Source organism: Teleopsis dalmanni, chromosome 2 (genome assembly GCF_002237135.1).
Source record: "Teleopsis dalmanni isolate 2A chromosome 2, ASM223713v2, whole genome shotgun sequence".
NCBI classification, from domain to species: Eukaryota; Metazoa; Arthropoda; class Insecta; order Diptera; family Diopsidae; genus Teleopsis; species Teleopsis dalmanni.
In genome coordinates, this window is record NC_051847.1 from 4645987 (window position 1) to 4668181 (window position 22195).

A 22195-nucleotide genomic window follows, 5' to 3' on the forward strand; every position below is an offset into this window, starting at 1 on the left:
ATATTTCATATTAGTAAATAATATCTATCAATCTCTTTCTATGTCTTTGCTTACGACTAGAAATGAAGCAGTTTCAATGTTCAAAAGACTGTTTCTTTGCCGGCCTAGCAGATTCAGCGAAAGTTAACTTATTGGATCTCCTTAACTACATCTAAAAAATCAAATGTTTTAATAACGATATTATATGGAGCCTTCCTCGGGGCTTAGTAAGGTACCGCCGGCATCGCTAAACCCGATGGCATTACAATCTTCAATTGGTACCCGTATTGATACTACGAATCCAACTACTTCGACAGCACGCACAACGGATTTGGAGGTGCGAAACTTACGTTTAAAGAGAATCAATTCGTTAGGTACAACTGTAATCTCTATGGCCCAATGTTCCCCTGGGAACGTACTGGAATGAATTATATGGAGCCATAGCCATTTTGGAAACTATTGTTAGTATAGGTCGTTTCCTCCTGATAATTTCAAGGACTTCACAATAGTTGTTTTAGAGTGACTTAGTTAGATTTTTAAAGTCTAATCTAACCTGATAATAATCGAATATATTAAGAAAATGTTTATAAGATTGGACGAATTAGATACCAAACATAATAAATAACTTTTATTTTTTTTGGATAAGATAGAGATTGATACCGAGAATAATTAAAATTTTTATTTTCTTTCTGTTTTCTTAAAGTACAAATAATTTAAGAGTAACATAAGGATTAAGCGAATGTCTTATTATATGTTGTATAAGTTATTGTATGTTGTATGTTGTAGGATAAACATATTTAAGAAATATTTAGGTTAATTAATTTAATTTACCTGTTATAAAGGAATTAAATAATATGTTTCGAGAAATATATTGTCTCTAATATTAGTACATTTCTTAGTATAAGTACTTGATACTTACATGTCTATGCATTACTTTATGATAATCTTGTATAAATAGTGTTTTAGATAAATTTACTTACCTACAAACCAAGGATTGCGTTGGTTGTTTTCAACAGTTAAATTGAGGAAATATTCTTCAAAACCCCTTACTGGATTGGCCTGAGGTTGTACGGAAAGTGTTCCCTCAACCTGGAAAATATTATAAATATTCAAAAAATTTACTTAAGTTGATATGTGAGGCCAAAATATTATGAATTCTTTCTTTGGTATTAAAAATGATTGCTTTAAATATAAGAATCTTTAAATACTTTAGAAGCAAATTATTGCATACATGTATATTTTTGTAAAAATTGAGTATCGCCGACACTTAACAGATATATCCTATAGTAAGTTACAGTTCGAACACAGAAATATATATTGAAAGCTTTATAAAATATAAGTACATAAATATTTAAAAATTTAAAGGTAGGTCTTAATGCACAGTACAAAATTATTAAGGAAGTACTAAGGTTAATTTCTAGTTCACTTCGTAGAACGCAGTAGAATGCAGCATGACTATGCAGCATAACATGTAATAAAATGGCAAACTAGAGATTATTGAAGCTCATAATATGAATATATTTTTTTATAATTTGTGTATATATTAATGGATTTCTTGTTAAAACCGATTTTAAACAGTGAAATAATCTACTGAATTCATATGTCCATCGAATTTTATTCATTAAAATATACAATGTTCGATTAAATAGTCATTTAACACAGCCATATTTTACTTAATCACGTAATCTATTTCTGTAAATATAAAAATACAAAAATAAATCTACTGGTGCGTATTGTTAATGTTTCAACACTCCCTATTTCCAATGATATATTACATATTAAAATGGCAACCCAATCATTTGTATTGTTTCCGCCTAAAAGTTGACTACTCAGTTTAATAAATTTTTTTACGAACAATTAATTTCAATTATTTAATAATCAATCATTGCCTCGTTTTATGGCCATTCTGTACATACTCGTAGAGAGTTTGCATAAGCTGTATGTATATAATACAAGCATATATATTTCATATATCTGCACATCCTCGTATATGTTTGTACTGTTTTCCCACAATATCGTGTTTGAGTTTTTGCTTAAAGTTCATTCGCCAGCTTTCATCTATCATTTTGCAGTTATTATCTTCTTCATGCATATTCTCGCAGGAATCATTTATCAAATTTGTTCGTACCAAAGTTCATAATTTTTTACATTGTCTGCGGTGGAAATTTGTACATGCGTGGAGCAAGATCATTAATTTTATGGTAATGGTTGTGGTAATAATTTGGTCGAAATTTTATTTTGTTTTTATGTTTAAAATTTTAAGTACCTCTGGTTCGTTGCCATCAGAAACGAGATTCCGCGCACTCCAACCATCTGACCCAATCCATGAAAAGGCACCAGTTGCATTGTTGCGACGAACAGCTCGCATTACTTCACGCACTTCCTGATCCGAACCAAATATAATGGCGCCTAAAAATGGTGTAAATAATAAAATAGATTATGCAGAGTCAAATATGTATCAAGTAAAATAGATACATGGATTATTGGCACATTTCCAAATAATAATTGGAAAGGGTTGGATGGATATGATTCAAAAGCAATAACCAAAAGAAATTGTTAGAGAATAAAAAAACTACTTTTATTTGGTGTTTAACTTAATAATTTAATATATTTTATTAATAGAAAAAAGAAGAATCAGGTAAATATTTTTTCCATATAGTAATTAAAATAAGTAGATGAAATTTATATTTATATTTAATATATATATTTATAAGATATTGTGGAAACCATAAACTGTGACCTGAAGATCTATTGTGTTACCTATCTTAATCTATCTAAATGTCTATCTAAATGCTTTTTCTGCTTATTTATAAATGCCGAGAATCAATGCGTTTTGAGACTTCTACAAAACCAGCAAGTTCCCAGTTTTGTAAGGTCATTCTTTAACTTTACAGTGCTTTTCAAAATGTATATAAAGATTTTTACTTAGAGACATACAATTCTTTAATCATTTTAGATTAAAGGCTCCTATAAGAAACTTTGATTGTGATAGGTTTGATTTATTTCTTCCATTCTTTCTGAAAAGGTCAGAAGAAATTACCACTTCGTAAGCCACAAAATGGTACTGGCGATACAAATAGCGATACTATTCTTTTCTTTCAATTTGTTTCAATTTTTGTAATTTGTAATCGAATGAAACTTGACTGCGGAAACTTTCCTTAAAGATCAAACGAGACTATAAAGTATTTATTACCTTAAGCGTGATAACTCGAATTATGTAGTGATTAATGATTAAGTTATTTTAATAAACCTTGATCCTTTATAAGGAATAAATGATTGAAATAATATTTGCGAGTTCTTTTGATTATTTCAAAGAATGTGTTCTCCTAATTCTATTATCACAAAAGTATGGCTGATTGTTTGAATGTTTTCAATTTAATCCAAAGCATGTATTTTATAAACAAACTATTTGATTAACATTATTAATTATTAATCTTATTAGGAGTACAATTTAAATTACTTAACAGTCATTTACTAAGAATACTATAATTGTAGTACTTAGTACTGGTGCGTAAATAATTTAATATCCTTCACCATATAAGTATCAATGTACATCTATGAATACAAGCTTAATTGCTACACACTTGGGCTTGAATTAAAACAAATAGTATTTAAATTCAAGTATTCGTATTAATTGACATCTTCTTAAGGACTCTTAATCAATTTGTGACTTCACTTGGAGTTTGTAGTGTGGCCTAAATTGAATTCAAATGGGAACAATGAAAGTAAGACGTACTGAAATGAGAGTGAAAATGTTCCATTTTAATACATAAATACAAGTTCATTGTTAAAAGATATGTCTAACGTCTGCTGTTAATGTTGACTAATAAATAATGACAAATATGCTTATTGTTGTGATATTTGAAGCAAATAAGAAGTAAGTAAGAATTTATAAAGTAGAATGAATCAAATTTAAGAACCTCTTATCAAAATCTTAAGCAACGATGGCAGCGGTTTTTACTTCAACTTCGGCAACAGTAGCCAATTTCCAACAGCTTAATTCGAACTGGCGGAAAGAGCACCCAAATCAGTAGCAAGCAATATGTTCAAGAGGCGATAGATGGGTCAGCAGAGCATTTCCACTTGAATGCCTGCACATTTATTTCAAATTCATCCTGAGATGTTGCGTACTCGCACAAGTGACGTACTTTGTTGCGAATGGCTGCTAATGATAGCTGGCATAATGGCCACATTGTTTCTGGTGCCTTGAATGCTACTGATGTTGCTGATGTTGCTGCTTTTGAAGATGTCCGCTGTTGCTATTACATTGTGCACTGCTTTATACCTTCGCTATAGCACAGGCACCAACAGCAGCAGGAACAGACACGAGTATTTTTTTCTTCTACTCCAACTTATTGCCTCAAGTATTTCTGGTCATTGTAATTCCGGTCATTGTTTTTCTAACCTATTTTTTGTTGTTTGTATTAGCACTGATGATATTCAGGGAGTCAATAACATGGCATAGAGCAGCTGCTGTCGACACATCCTATTTTCATTACACAACTTACTTTTTGCTTACGAATTTCTCATATCCGCTGTTTCCGCTAGGACACTGGTATTGTGCTTTTGTCTTTAATAAAAAGCAAACTCATCGATTTCATTTACTGTGAGGCAGAAGCAAATCAACCATCGAAGTCGAATTATACAATTCTTAATATTGTAACTTTTTTTATCTTGATATTGTTCCTGATAGGGATAAGAATATTGTAGTGATGTAAACTTTAAGTTAAGGCACGTTTAGGACTGATGGGACTATTAAACAAAACATAAAAAGCGAATACTGCTTTTAAAGTGCAGAATCAGTAGTCAATTTCTGAATTATCAGACTAAACATAATGCATTAGGATCTTTCGTGAATCCATTATAACGTAATGGTTAAAAATAATGACGAGAAAAAATATTGTATGTACTCCTCAGAATAACCTTAAATTTTCAAAATTTAGACTTGTTTTAAGAATCCAATAGTAGTATCTTAACTTTAAAGGTTAAAATATAGCACATGTAGTTGTCACTATTTATGATCTTGAACTTAAGTGTTACTCTACACCTACTTAACAAAAGATGGTTATAACTTTATTTTTGATGAATATTGCTACTTAACATATAAAGCAACTGCAAGCATAGAATACTACTATAAAGTCTGATTCAGGTCTTCCTCAAAAACAAAATATTAAGCCGGAAAAATGAAATGGTCATCTGCATAGTACGGCAGCTAAATTTACCTGCAAACATTTTAAACCTTCACCCTAAGGAAGACGTTCTTTATATATTTTAGAAACTCTAATACTTATAGCAATCTCTATGGAAACCATTATCAAATACATAAAGGTTTATTCGTGTTACTATTTAGTAAAATAAATATTCATTCCAAGAATTCTTAAGCTTCATTTGAGAGAAGCTTTACCGATATTTGTTGGGTCATACTTTAAATAAAAAAAAAGATTTGCAAGAAAAGTGTAGTAGGTGAAGCTTTTTCCAGTGTCGATCAAACGAAATGTGTTCAGACGAAGGGATAAATTATTGCTTGTAACCGATCCCATTATATTACTTGAATGTCAACAGTTAAATTTTAAAAAGACAAGACGATTTTGGTCGGTTCGTTTATTCAGTAAAGAAATCAATGTCCAATTTAGTTTAAATTAAAAATTAAAATAAATTTTTAATTTTTTTGTAATCTTAAATAAAAAATTAAATAAAAATCTTTAAAAAGCAAATCCAAAAAGTATTCACTTTGGGAAACAACAGGAAATGGCGAACTTCCAATATTGGTTTCTATAGTCGATTTGGAAACTTTATGGCATTATTAGTGAATACACACGCAACATCCGCACGTCAGAGAAGTAAACAAAAACACGAAGAAATGTTACAACATGTGTTGTCACAGATGGCGCTAGGAAGCACATCCTTCCTTCGTACCTTACAATTTCTTATGAAATAAAAGATTCATTTAACTTTATCTGAAACGGAAAACTTATACAGGAAATTGGAAAAGTATGTGTTATTCTGATTGACAAAGGATATTTAACTTAATTCAATTCATTTTACTCTTGTTAAATGTGTTTTGTTTTGTTTCGCCTGTACGGATAAAAAGAAATCTGAATTACATGATATAAGATTAGTAAAAATATTTAATATAAGCATTTTCAAAATTTAACTTCAGCAAATTTGATGGATAATTGTTTTATAATTAAACTTTTATATTTTGCAATAACTACGATATACTTATAAAATATAATTACTTCTAAAAAATATTCGTGAAAGCATCTGCAATCTACTTTACAGTAGGTGTTAGGAACTGAGTTAATTTTTGTCAAGAGACACGTAAATAACAGTTGTGATGTAGATACTTTTCAAGCTTCTAGATATATCAGTGCACTATAGTGTTTGGACATTGCTGTCGCATAGCAATCATTCAAACATCTTATCCCAGTCGATCCCTTTGATATAGCTTCTAATCTGGATCATAATGGACGTATGTGTTCATTTTCAAAAGTATCGAGAGTTTACAGATTGTCCAAATAAGCATAATTCTATACATAATTTATAGAAATAGTTAAATAGTTAAATAGTTAAATAGTGACATAACCCATGCTTTTGATGTACTTAAATCAGATTAGGTGCACAGAGCTGTCACTTCCACCTAATCCAGATTAAATGCCACACTATACAGTGACTTTTTAAAATAAAATGGATTTTTGATTTGTGAATTTCATCGGATGTCTTGGAAGATAGTTATGTTTGGCATATTTCACTAAAATAGTGCCGCCACATCAAAATCACGAAGCCAACAACTCTATTTTTAATGTTAATTATCAGACAGTGATTGTCAAGTCAGGTTAGAACGAATAAATGAAAAAAATCAGTTAATTGTGTTACGTAGTGGATTTAATTAGTTCGTTTTATACAATAAGTGACCAAATGTGATATCTAATATTTTGGTAGCTACTGTTGAGATAAATGGGGCATGATGCGTTTGGAGTAGAATAAAATGTGCACACATGTTCACATAGTAATCAGCTTATGTTAATAACCATAGAGAGAAAATTCGATTTCAATATACTGTGTGGGTTAATATAATGCTTATTAAAGTTTCCATTGTCAACCCACAGATACTCATTAATATTTTCTCTTCTAATTCAATAAAATTAATTAACGTTTAACACGCCAGAAGCCTTTGCAGCTGCTGTACTGAAGCTTAGCACAACTCATTAAATGCGAATTTATTTACGTAAGAAAAATCCTTAATGTACTTATACTCAATATCGTGTTCTGGTGGTATATGTGAAAGTTTAAGTACCTATAAATCCAAGTAAATATTAATCAGAAAAATCTTGAATTCGGTGTACTTAAGTTCCCCCACAATGCACACACCTAAGGACATTTTGAAGCGTGTGAAAATCAGCCTCGAAAAGGCGCAATTTTAAATTGTTGAAGTGCTTTGTCATTGTGATTAATAGACTTCGTATTGAAAATCGGCTTTCAGCTTTTGGGATTGTTGTTTTGGTCCTTTTTTGTGAAATGTAATAAATGGCTTACGTACAAAAGTGGCAATCTTTTCTTGACTTTAAAAAATGCAGAAGCCAATTCATTTTTCTTTTGCTTCTCCTTCCTAAATAAACCCAATTTTTATTTTGTAATCAGGCGGCATAAATTGACATTCAGTGCAGTGATTAAAGGGCGTGTCTAACCTTTTTACTGTCTCAGTAATCAAACTTAATCCACAAATTGTAAAATTTCATTAAATAGACCATAAAAAAGGATACAAGCAAGAGTACGAATATGCTGAATCTTAAAGCATATTTATGTTAAGTGCTTCATTTATTTTGGATATGTAAACGATATATTAAACAAGTAACGAGAATATAATATAATCCATTGATATTACTATAAATACATTGTCCAGTGTCCTTAAATTCAAATCTTTCAAAACGTTTGAGCTGTTGAAGGGATGTTCAATATGTTTAAGTTCCTAATGATAATCTTAGTCAATGATTAGTTGTGAACGTCATAATAATAGTAAGTTTGGATTCAGTACTTCCTGACACTTTAATGGAAACAGTCGTTTAAGAAAAGGTACATTTTCCTCCGGTCTTCAGTGGTGCCAATAGTGCTACTTAAACTAATGTAATATTTTAATGTAAATTCATTTAAACTATTACCATTTAAACTGAAATTATATTTTAATTCACATATAAAAAGTATATATTTACTCGATTCAATTCTCATTTCTTTAGTGAATGTTGTGCATGAATACCAATTAAAGGTCCTGCATATTTTGAAAAAATCAAACTAAAAGTTATTTTAAAAAATAAATAACTCATATCATCTCTTATCTTTGAACAATTTTTAGTGCTTTTGAAAGTAGTAATTTCGAAATCCTTGTTCTTTGACGTACTTTCTATACATGTATTCTTTTGATTTCACAGACTTTTTAGTTATATAGTTCCACTATAAGTATAAGTATCCTGTAAGTATGCTTACCTCGAGCACGCGGCTTCGTTAAGAGCTTTTGCACGATATTATCATATGCTATTTCCTCAGCAACGCCCGAGTCCTTGACAAGTTTTTCTTTTATTGCGATGCAGATATTGTGGCGCGCAAGCAACTCCTCCAGTTCTTCGAAAGCCTAAAATGTTAATCAAAGGTTTATATACTAACACATATTAAAAGTAAATCTAACTAGAAATTTCAGATTAGAAAAGAACATAAAATGAGAATTATAAAATTGAATTGGTTTGGAATTAATGAAGTGAAATGCATTAGTACTACCGAAATGGTAACGCAATCAAGCAAGAATCAAGTTTTGGTCATATTTTTTTAATTAATTAATTGGTCATTAAGAAAAACTTTATTATCCCTTTTAACTTTTTAAGATGAGTAAACTGAAGTTGTCTTTCTATGTACAGATAATCGTAATTAGGATAACATTTTTTCTATAATACTCCTGCTGTCCCGCAAGACACAATCTATTCCAGCAAGGATATAAAGTTAGCTTTGCAAACTTTAAGTGCTCTTTTGTGACATATTTTTCGTATTTTTCAGACATTCGCTTTTAACCTGCTGCATATCGTTGTATAAAGTGCCAAGGACCTATGACATGATTGTCTTAAGAGAAAAATTATGAAAGTTTAAATACTTGCTTATCTGCTTGTCTGCCCGTTGCATCTCTGAGTTTATGTACAAGTATAAGTACTAGTAGGTAAGGTAAGGAAAAAGCTAAATTCTAAAACATTACACTTACCTTAATGCCGTAGTTACTTTCTTCGTAAATAATAGACACATAACTCCAACCCATGCGCTTCACAATTTCGACCATGGCCTTGACTTGGTAATGATCCGAAGGTATTGTGCGGGTGAAATACTCGAAACGTTGCTTGTTACTTAGCTCAGGACTTGTTGAGAAGAACGAAACCTGCGGAACAAAAAAGAATAAATTTTGAGCAAAGAATTTAAAGCAAATCTTTAGAATACAAAGTGATGGAGGATTTTAAATTTGATTTACTTTAATATTGGTTTGCCGCGCTTTAAATTATGCATAGTTTTACATAAATTTAAGACAATTACAATTGATGCAGTTTTATTGATTATCTCTTTTGGCAAATAATTCTGAAGAAATGATTTCTTGAAACTATGCTTCACAGATTAAAATTTTAATTAAAAATCGAGCGATGAGCGTTGGTTTGCTTCGAAACGATTAATTTCTGCCATTTTCTGAGTGAAAAATATACTGAAAAGGGCAGTAAAAGATTTTAAGAATTTTCTCTTAAAATTCAACTGAGTTGTAAAATATTTAATTCATTTTGTAAAATAACAGTAAGAACATTAAGTTCAGAAAAATTAATGTATTACAATATTCTCACAGAATAGGAAGGAAGAGGAAGGAAGAGTTTCCTGCTTAATAGTTTTTGCTGAAGCAATTTTTGCCCATTAATTCACCAAAGTTGATGACATTTCACAGGCGTGAGCAATGCTGACCTTTACAATAAATGACATCCTGAATTAAATCAGATACAATTCAATAAAATATATAAAATTAATTTATAGAAATATTATAGTTTTTTCCTCCTGATTTTCCTCCTGCTAACAAAAACCAAAAAAAGTATTTCTAACCAATTAAATAGAATAAGAAAATGCATACGTTTTGGCTTTGCCGAAGATTAAATGCCATAAGACTATATAAAATCTATCTATATCTAAGCGCACCATCAATATATACTCTCCACATAGGTAAAGATAGTAGTGGAACAGATGTAAATCAATTCAAGTCAACAAATTTATTATAAATACTCGTATATATAAGGTATCTGATGTCTCTTTCAGCGCACTTCAAGTATGTTCACAAGTTAAGTACACTTCTTGAGCACTGTATGTGAGAGATAAAAAATACTAACACTACTGCACTGCGCTCAAGTGCATTCTGAAATTTATTTAAGTAGATAAATTGTTGCCTGCAGCAAGAATATTTTCAAGAAAAATACGAAAGTTGATTAAAGTGCTGCAATTTTGTATATTTTATGATTATTAAAGGGAAGTAAAGTGTGCACTGTGATTAAAATTTAAACAAGAATGGCTAAGACACTCTCCTAGAACACTACACTATGCATTGTGCGGCAAGAAAAGATGTACTTAACAATAATAGTTTCATTTAAGTGTAAGTATTTAGTATTCCTGAATATCTGCCACGCAAAAGTTCATTTTCTGTACTCATTTCATTAAGAATAAGAAAATTCATATCGAAAGTGGATGCATATTAAACTCGACTCAGATGATGAGAAGTATAATATCTTTCAAAATGCATCTTGTTAATGCTTGGTTAAAGCTAGTTTTAAATAACATTTTCAGTAATCATTTATACAAAAGTGTTTATTGAATATATATGCCTCATTTGATTAAAACTGTATACGACTAATAATCTTTATTCATCAGTTCCAAATTTGATTCCTAAAATTGTTTCATTTCTATTTTTATTTTTTCCAAAATCATCCCTTCACTTAGTGATGAAATTATTATTTTTTGGGATTTAAACTAAATTATATGGCAGGGTGATCATAGGTAGATATACTAGTAGTAACAAACCCTTTTGTGAATTGTGAATGCAAGTACACTAAAATAATGTTGGGCAAAAGCAAGTGTTTTTTAATCCTCTAAACCAAATATTCCAGTGACTTGTGTATGACCTTCCATTATTTTCCTCTCAAATTCATCACTGCAGTTGCATTAATGTCAACGAACACCAAACTTAGTGTGCACTAAACTGAACTAAGCAGAACGTCCCACAACTGCTGCGACATTTATTTTGAAAAAGTGTTGAAAAAGTGGTAGCGAAAGTACTTTAAAGTTTGTGAAAGTATTTCGGAAGGTGTGAGATTTAAAAACAAGGAAAAATTATAAAAATTTAATTTTGACTATAGCCGCATAAGTTCAGAAAAAATTAAAGTGAGGAACAAAACAGTAGTTCTCTTTGTTTTAAATGCAGAGCTTAAATGCAAGCTCTGACGTCAGAATCTTGTTTGTGAAGCGTTTATGAAACCACGAACCTTGAATTTTAAAGAGCGAGGACCTGTCTTAAATAATAATTTGAAATACATTAGTAAAAGGTTTACTTAAAAAAGTATTGATATCTTGATAAAACATTAAAACTATGATTAACTAAAAGTTAATGGGAAAATTAAAAGTACGTAATAAAAGTAACTATACTACTATACTATACTGATAACTGATAAACTGAACTGATAAAGATTTCACGTTCGAAAAGACGATTTATTTTATTTAATCGGAATGTACAAAAGAAGTAATATAGAATATAGAACACATAATTTTAGAATTATGTAAAGCAATAGCTTAGAGTTCATTATTTACTACAGATTATATTTTCGTTTCATTTATATTATTTTGATAATCTATACAATTTGATTAATACTATGACCCATGGATTATGTTCAATGATATGCTTTCATATTTACGGCTAATGATGTGTACTTAATATTTACATCCATAAACTTCTTATAGTTTTTCTTATTAGGCTTGAGAAGGTATTTAATAGTGATATCAAGTTCATCACAAGCAGCCCAGATATCTTGGATGTTTTTTTTTCGGACTGTACGGATTTGCAGTTATTTAATGTCTAATGGTTCTTAATTTATAAATATTATAAACAATTATTTTGGTGGTTAAGTCAATCAATTTTATTAATAATCGAACTGAAAGTATTTACCGAATTAACGGAATTTTTACATCCGTCTGTAAAAATTTTTTGAAATAATCTTCTAATAACTTTGGAATAGTCTTTGTTTAAATTTTGCCTAAAGAGATAATTTCTAATAAACAGATATGTAGAAAACGAGTCAGATATGTTTGATTGATTTGTTTTATCATGCAGATCAGGAATATAAACAGTTTTTGTGGTCACACAATTTATTCATATCTTTACCAACTTCTTATATATATATATCTTAAACTTAAAAAAGTAATATATATACATATATATAAAACTATGAAGAGTTATTGAAATTGATTTTTATTTCCTTTAACTTTTACGCTTATCCGACTTTTATGCCAACTGATATACAAGGTACGCCATAATAGGATTTTAAACTATTTTCAAAGTATTACAGTAAAGTTTTTCACATTTTCTTTAAATGTCCTAGGAAACAATTTCATTTTTGTTGTTTTTGTTGGGAACCTACAAAAGGAGTAGAGATTTTTGCAACTCACCTGCGGAATGCGAAAAAGCCTCAGTAAATTGGCTACTTGTATGGATGTAACAGAAGAAGCAGCGCCGACCACACCGGAAATGACCTTGCGCACTTGTGTTTTATTGCAATGATACTCAGCGTCATCTATATTGCTGATGGAACCTGGAAGTAAAAAAGCAAGCTATATAACAATGGAGATAAAAGCAAACCATAAGGAAGGAGATAGAAAAAAAGAACATAAAGGCTCAAAGAATCCACTCTGACAAATGTGTTTCGTTTGTGCCATGAATTTTTAATGGCTCATAGTCAATGACTTAAGCCAGTTTTAAATAGAAAACAAATAGAAAAATATAAAAAATGTTCACTGTTAAGAAATTTTATTTCGACGCTCTTTGCCGTATATTGCACAGTACTGGCAAAATATGCAATACGCAATTATCATAACTCCCAAATGTCATTATTGAGGCTGGCTCGTCCCATGTGCGCTGAAGTAATTCGAAAATGTTAAACAGCACGAACCTTGAATTAAATCTCATCTATATATAATATGTATTCCGTTCAGTTACTCCATATCATGGAATTACAATCGAATATCAAAGTATGCAATAGTTTTTAATGTATTAATAATCAAAGAGTTATTGTTACATTATAATTTATTGTTCTTTTAATTTCTATTATTTTAACACAACAATAAACAAGGTTTTTCTACAAAATAGTACAAAAGTTTCATGTGGCAAATATCAAAGCTTGCAAGTAATAGAATTTCAATTAAATCGGCTTTATTTGTAGTCAAAAAGTATGTAGTTAAAATCGGCTTTTATTAATTTTTTTGCTTTTGTATATTCAATTCACACAGTTGTATTACAAGTTACCATACAGCAGCCCAATTGAATTTCAAACTAAATAAAAAAAATTATAAATTAAAATTCCAAGCTCGAACCACAATTACGTTGCATATATTTGGGCGCATTATCCGTTCAATGCAAAATGCAATCAAATACAACCGCGTGCATTTAAATTTTGGAATTTAATTAACATATAATTTGTGTGATTAGAAGATGCAAATAAATAATTAGTGAAATTAGTAAAATATTTTTACCGTAATAAAGCGCCAATTTGCATTTCTGGCTTCTCTTGGAGTGAATAATTTAATATTTGCATGTTTAAGGCCAGAATAATTGTTATAAACTAGAGAAATGTAAAAGGTTACTGCGTGTGACGGTAATATAATTAAATTATTAAATTGGATTTTAATGTGAAACCTAACATATTATTAAATTAATTACTTAATTGATTATAATGTTATTAAGAAGTGTATTAAATGTATCAAAAGTAACAATTCTGTGGAGTATTTCTCTAAAGAACTATTATTAATTACTATTATAAGAACATATTATTTGAATATTATGGCTAAATTAAAGCATTATTTGATAATAATGTACCTTTCTAAGAAATAAATATAAATTAATTTGAATAATAGATTAAGAAGAGAACAAAATTGGGTAATCAGAAAAATAACGAGAAAATCTTATAGATGTAGCTGTTGTGTGAGGCAAATGGGATGTTTAAATTAGATTAGATTTTAAAACGGGTGTGGAACTTGTCACCACATCACTGCATCCTTTGAAGATTATTGTGACATACCCACTTTAGTAGCAGTTAAGAACTCCATTATGTCCTTTGAATAGATGTTGCCTAATTCCGTTATAAGTGGACCGAAGTCTGAGTCTAGCAAGACTATCACAGTGACACTAAATGTGTTCTGCTGTTTCCTCTTCTTCGTAACAAAGTCTGCAGCTATCGTATTCAGTAATACCCGATAGATGCTTTTAACTCCGCAATGCCCAGTGAGAAACTATGTGACAAGTGGGATGCTACTTCTGTTCAGCATAAATAGTTTCCTGGTTCTGGGTTTTGATCGATACTGCATTGATTGTTTAGCTTGTCTGCATGCAATGGTATCCTCCTAAATAGTCTGAGCTACTCTTTCTAGCCACTCATTAATTTTATGTTTGAAAAAGCTCCATAAAAGATGGCAGAATGGTTGCAGCCTAATATAATATGAGACCGCCCCTTTTCTGGCTAGTTCATGTGCTTTTTCGTTTTTCTCAAATCCGCTGTGCCCTGGGATTCATATTAAGTGAACCCTGTTCCTTTCAGCAAGGTCTTTAAGAAGTAGAAGTTATTTCCACACTAGTTTTAATGTCACTCGATGTGAGTGTAGTATTAGGAGTGCTGATTTACTATCAGAGAAAATATATGTTTTTCCCTATGACGGGTTTCCCTTTATATTCCCTTAGACATAAATAGTTTCAAATAATAGCACAGCATGTGGAATACTTGCTTCTGAATAAATAAGAAAATTTATACAACAAAACATTACATTGGGTTTGTGTTGCAGTCGTTACGTACAGCAAAAGATTTTTTCAAAGACCACAGATGATCAATATTTGGCGATTAAAATAAGTCTTTTGGATTTGAAAATAAACAATTTTCTAAATAATAAATATCCAGCTTAGAAATAAGGTACATATATTCTTATTCAATTCTGGTTCTAAACTCAAGTAAAATCAATACTATTATTTTGGTACTTTTTGAAGAGTACAGAAGAGTAACTATTCTAGATGAAATAAAACGAGAAAGTAATTAATATAATTTAAAATCTATGGTATATTGTTATATTACTTTTATATACTGGTGCACATTATACTACATTGGGATATTCAACTCAATAGTTTAATATATATTATATATAATATTGATTTAATATTTTTGATTTGTTACGTCAAAACCGACTTCAATATACTATATGTTTTATTCCCCAAGTTCCTTAACTTTCTAAAGTAATTTATTCTATTTGTAATTATTTTCGTTTATGCAATTAATTTAAGACTTTTTTCCCTTCAAAATTCAATTTAATCTCAATTTTTCCATTAGTTCAACTCGACTTTTCATACATTCCCGCAAATTTTCCGAGAGGAAGTGCAATGTTTTTTTGATGCTAGCAATCAACACTTTCCACCCACATAATCCCAGCTGATTTAGAGTAATTGAATTTGTTGTTATCTTATTGAGAACGGTATACTCGCACAATGTAAGTTGCCAATATTAATATACAGGCTCAAATAAATTACATGCTGTGCTATGCGTCGACTACGATTATGAGGTCCCCCTATAATTTTATGAAACTCTACCATATTTTCTTTTCTTATTCGCAATTTTTTTTGTCCTACTCAATATTTTCTGTTGATATTGTGAAGCTAATTTTATTGCTCTCGGCTTATACAAGAGCACAGCTAAGATATTAGACAAGGACTTGTGCTATTTTTCAAACAATTGTTCATAGCGTTATCAAGCGTTTACATTATGTGTCCTTATACGCCGCCAACATCATTCATTGACTTGGAAAATTATATTTTTTTGACGTTAAACGGATTGGGCCGGGCTATGGTTCTCGCGTCCTGTGACTTAGGCAAACGCACAAACGCACAAACGCAAACACGTACGAACGTATGAACGCACGAACGCACGAACGCAATAACGCACTTATGCACTTACGTTCAAATGAATCCTTTTTCAGTTCATAAATAATGAAATTATGGAGATTAGAAATTGTGCAATCGGTCGTATTTATATTGATTTCCTACGCCCATATTGCGTGTGTGAATAAGAGTATCTATATCTATATCTTTCGTTACTGCATTCAATTGAATATAAATCGATATTTCATTTGCGTTTGTAATTTGATTGTTGTTGTTTCGCACATCGGCATCAGTAAGCAATTTTATGTAAAATTTTATTTTTTGCAGTTGTGTTTGCATTGTTACTACAGCTGAAGTATGTTTCTCATCATTTTGAATATATTTTTATTTTTTTTTTTGTATTTAGCACTGAAAATGATTTTTATGCCATTTTATGATTTATTTATTTCTTTATATACATTCAACCATATCAGCTTCTAAGCATGTTTACACATACTTTCACATACGAGTACTCCGAACACCAAACTCACAGTATTACGTACATTTATGGGGTCGCGTTTATCTTACTTAAAGTATCTGCGTTTTTCATATATTTGAGAAAGGAATAAGAATAGATACTTTCTGCGTTATATACTCGCACACAGCACATTATTGGATGTTTCATTGTGTTTGAGTATGTTTGGCAAAGATAATAATAATTTCATGAGTTTGTTAGTTGATCTTTGTTCAGGGACGAATTCAGTTTTTTATTGGCATATGGGATTTCCTACATAATTTATTACTAGTTCCAGTTCTTAGGGGAAAATTTGTGGTTAATTGTGTAAGTAAAGCAGATATAAACGAAAAAAAGCAATAAAAGTAATATAAATTAATTTTCTTTATAGTTGAAGGCAGTTAAGGCTCAGAACAGAACAGAAGGAGGGAACAATGTTCATGAATTGTTAAATTACAACATTAGATGTCCTGCATTTAAAGCGAATTTCATTATAACAAAGCGTAATTTCACTTAAGGAGTAGTGATCGGCTTACAGTGTATATAAAATAATAATAAAGAAAATATGAAAAATTTTAAGTTAAGATTTATTGTGGTACAATATACAATATTACAAGGAACACAGATGAAAATAAAATTTTGACGAGTGATAGTTCTACTAATGACCATTATATTGTGCGTATATTATTCCATGCATAAATGATTAGAAAATTTAAAACATCTGAAACTATTTAAATGTAGTATTTACTATATACTGAACACTCAGTGTATTGAGTTTAGAAACATACTAGCATACTAGGTAATTAAATACTAGTAGTGGCAATGTCTTAAGTACCGTTGGAGATATTGTTTATTACTGTGTCTATTATTAAGTTAAAAGTATTATATATAGTATTTATCTTCAGAACAGTATATTGTATTACATATCCATGCCTTACATATACCTTACATTTCTATAAAAAGTTTTTACCTGTAAAATAGTTTGAAGTAGATATGTTTTGTGCAATCATTGTTCAAAATATTAACAACGTATTATATTGTTTAGCTAAGTCGTCCACTTAGAGTAGAGAATTAAAAAGTAATCTATCTATTTTTTATTCACCATAAATATTATGTACTGAAAGATTGTTTGCAATGTAGCTAACACTGTTGCGAAGTTGAATTGAGTTATTGTTATTATTATTGCTATATATAATATATAGAGCATCTGGTGGTTATTCTAAAATGCTACTAAACTAAGTTTTATATGCACAATACCGACTTCAAATCGGTGGCTTGGTGTTGCTGCGAGACTGGAAAATGTACAGGCGCAACTTACCCCTAGGACACATGTTTTCCCAAAAAATGTCTATTTCCATTCATGGATAGTTGGAACTAAAAGTGTATATATAACTTGAACTGTTAGCAATCGTCGTCGTCGTAGAAATGCTTTAGTAATCAAAAAAAAAAATAAAATAAAGAAACATAATTATTGCAATTTTTTTGAATAAGCTGTAATAAAAATAATCCTTTCTTTAATGTATCTAAAGTACTTGTATAGAATATCTGTTACAAATGCAATTTTATCTTTTCTTCGTTGAACAGCAATTTATTTTAAGCAAGCCATGTTCAATTTAATAAACTGTTTATATATCTACAAAGCTATGTCTATCGCATAATATGTTTGTATTTACTCGTGTCCAATAGTAAAAGTAACTAGGATAAAATAACTTCATATAAAATTTCTTTTCTCGGAATTTTTTTCTTTCTTTGAAGATTACAAAGGTGAAATTAAAATGATGTGTAGTATTACTACAGTCATATTAAGATAAAATGCTTTAGAAAAAAAGTTATAAAATGAAACTTAATATTTTTAAAAACAAATTCTTTATGATTTCATATGGAATGGAAATAATTCTTTGCAAATTCGTTGTACTTGAGTGTCTTTAATAATGCAAATGCTAAATACTTAAGTGCACTTTTAATAAAATGTTCAACAATAGAGATCTTTGTTACAAAAAATAAATTTTCTTTATTTTAGGTAGTTATTTTCATATTATATAATAATAATAATAATATTTGACAAATTTAAACACAAAGCAAATACATCGTTTTAACAAAAAACGAATAATTGAAATAGCAATAAAAGATATAATAAAAATAAATATGTTAAAAAATAATAAAATATATTGTAGTAGACATTTTTTTTAATAGTTTGTCAATATTTACAAACTATGTATACACGGTTAAGCGATTGAACTGTTACTAACTATACACAGGAATATCTGTCAAACTGATATTGTCAACTATATGAAGATCATTAAAAATTTTTGATCTAAAAATAAAAATAATAAAAATTACAATTAAATAAAAATTCCTCGAGTTTGTATTCATATCAGGGTCTGTATGCTATATAGCCCGACACTTACCCCACTCGTTCCAATTTCGTGGTTAACTCTTATCGTTCATTTGAATGGAATTGATGTGTTCTCTTAAGTTTTGTTTAATTATAGAATAGAAATCCCAAGAAGACATTGAGTTCACTTTGAAGGAGATGAAAGTATGTTATTTTCACTTGTTAGAAAAATCGATTAAAATCATTTTGGTTAGTAGAATAAAAAATACTTATAAACAAAATTTCCAATCATGAATCGAAATATTAGACGAATGTCTAACAATTATAAACATAACTCCTTACTACATATCGCAAATGGTACAAATGTTCTTTGACTCGTGGTCTCTAAGTAAAGAAATAAATTTATATTTAATTTTATTGGAATAGGAGAGATACTATGAATAAAAAAATTTGTAAAAATAATTATTTTTGTGTATCTTTAAGATTCCGCAAATATCACTTTAATGAGACGACTATGCGTGGTTAAACACAATTACTATTTTAGTAACTGTTTTAAATTTAAAACAATGTAAATGCATTACGTACCTTTAATGAAATCAACAGCCATTTCTAAGCCATATGAATCCTTATCGCAATCATCTAATATGTGTGCTCCTAGGGTTATGTTGGGCAGCAGGTGCTTCTCATTGATACGATCGATTGTGTACAACATTGCTTCTAAAGCTTGTATGCCACCTTGCGGCATAATAGGCCCACAAATAACGCTATCTTCACGTGAGTGCACCATCATTAAACCACCAAGTATTAAATCTCCTTCAACTATGGCCTCATGTTTGACAGGCCAATGGCGCTGCACGATAGTGTGACGATGTAGTAAATCATAGTTAAAGTCCTCTGAATCTGGCAGAGAACGAAATACCTTGCCGCTATTTCCAACACCTACCGAAGTTAATGGCATTAATGTATGTGCCAATGGTACATGCCGGCCACGATGGCGTCCCGAACGTGGCGAGGCAGCAAAATAATCTGTGCTGGTTATGTTTCGAAATCTGTCGAGATCCCATGTATCATATGCAGTAAGTGCTGGAAGTGTTGTTTCTATCGATAGAAATTGTTCACTCAGTTCGCTATTTTCCTTTGGCAACTGCTGTTCCTTGTTAACAATTGAATTTTTGTGTGGATGATGAGATTGATGGTACTGGTGATGCGTATGTTGATGATAATGTTGCAGAGGCATCGATTCATGCTGATCTGTTGCATATAGCAAATCTGTCTGCAGTTGTTTATGTAGCGTTAATTCTTGATTCTCTGTTTCAACCGCTGTCCTTTGCAATTCATTTTCAGTGGATCTATCGTTGTTGTTAGTATATTTGTGTAAAGTGGCTGTTTGCATGGTTGGAGCAGCTGGAATAAAAATTTCATCATTCAGATAATCCCAACTGTCCAGTGCCATTTGACGTAGTGCTGTCGAATGTTTACGATGTCTGCCTTGTTGTGGTTGGAAGTGGTGTCTCTTCGTATGTTTTTCATGTTGCACATGTGATATGTGTATGTTATTGCTGTGTGATTGATGGCGCTGTGCTTTGCGCTGATGTTTATGTTTGCGCTGATGTCTTTTGAAATTTTTTCTTTTGTGAAATAGTTTACTTAAAGAAGTGTTTGGTTTGCTAAAATTTCGATGATGTTGATACTGTTGCTGCTTGTGGTTATTATATATTATGCGTTTATCTGGTTCACGATACAAATTCTCAGCTTTATGTAGGTTATCCCGTAGCTCTGCCTTTTGCATTTGTGTAGTAGTAGAAAGTAAAAGACTTTCCGTTGCATATCTTTCTTCGTTTCTCACTTCTTTTGGGATGTATGCTTCATTACTCGAACTTGCATCATCATAAAGTACTACGTTATCATCCAACAACTGCTCCGTTATATCGCCCACCACCTCACTGTCATTCCTTTCATTACTCTGTGTTGCAGCGTCATTGCCAGTGGCGTTCAGCAAAATTACAAGCATGAAGCACTGCAGCAGGACTCGACATGATAACTTCATTTTATTTTATGGAAATTCTTTTCGAAGATTTTGCTTTTTAAATTGAAATTCTTTGCTTTAATTGTAAATGATATTTTACTAGCACAGATATGTGTTTTTTATTATGATATTTTAAAAAGATATGCTTTTAAGTTACGAGTACATACGATTCCGAACGAGTATTTGCGTTTGCTATTGGAAGATTCCGTTTGAGTATATAAGCTCAAAGACATTAGTTTGCATATTAAATTTTATTTGCATTATTTCACTTTTAAATAAATTTATTATTTTTATTTTATTTCTTACTACACGATGCTTCAAATTCTGGGAAATTAATATTATATTTTTTCTTCTTAGTCATTTTCATTTGATTTTTCACTTTTATTTCAAATTATTAAAAAAAAATTACTTAAGTAACAATCAATTTCTCTATATTTAAAGGAGTAATATTAGTTAGATACGCTTAAATGTGATATAAATCTATAAAATTGAATAAAAATGATTCGTCTTTAAAAGAAAATTAATCACTAGTGCTAACAAATATTATCAGTGCAAAAGCATTTATTATAAAAGGTTTCAAATTAAAATAACATAGAGTTTACCCGATGGAAAGAACACTAAATATTTGTAGAATATATTTAAATTATATATTCATTTTAATTGTTAATTGAAACTCATTTTTAATTATATAGCATTTTGACAGTGTATCTGGGCATGCACGAACGCAAGTTTTCAAAATGGGAATCACTTACAACATATGCTGTCATAGATGTCGCAGTTGGAGGAGAGGCAAACAGGGAGATAGGATAGCAGAAATTCTTATTAACGAACTCTAAGAGTTCCTAAACTACATAGATTGGATATGACAAAAATAATCAAATAATCTGTTAGTAAAGAGGATGTGGCACTAAAACGGTACGAAAACGCAGATTAGACTCATGGTTTGAGTCACCCATTAAAACAACTAACCAACATCTAGATATTCAAATACCTTTTCAGTTCTCATATGCTTCAGTTCTTATTAAATTTCTAATCAAATATATATTAAAATATAGGACCATAGCAAAATAGATGTTGCGTTAGAATGCTGAGGGACCTTAACGGCTTGACTTTCTAACCAAGATGTGGCACAGAACAGTATACAGGGAATTGGAAAGCAAAGTGAAGCTCATCATAGGACTCATT

General features: G+C 30.3%; 1 protein-coding gene across 1 annotated transcript in view; it reads right to left on the reverse strand.

Moving 5' to 3' along the window:
* LOC119684232 (metabotropic glutamate receptor 2) overlaps positions 1-21031 on the reverse strand; it is a 35051-nt gene extending 14020 nt beyond the window's left edge. The window contains exons 1-6 of the mRNA XM_038098236.1: positions 19570-21031; positions 12694-12836; positions 9221-9391; positions 8461-8605; positions 2246-2388; positions 960-1068 (exon numbers count right to left, since the gene is read on the reverse strand). Of these exons, the coding sequence (XP_037954164.1) occupies positions 960-1068; positions 2246-2388; positions 8461-8605; positions 9221-9391; positions 12694-12836; positions 19570-21031 (2173 nt within the window). The remainder of the gene's footprint in view (positions 1-959; positions 1069-2245; positions 2389-8460; positions 8606-9220; positions 9392-12693; positions 12837-19569) is intronic.
* Positions 21032-22195: the final 1164 nt, after the last annotated feature.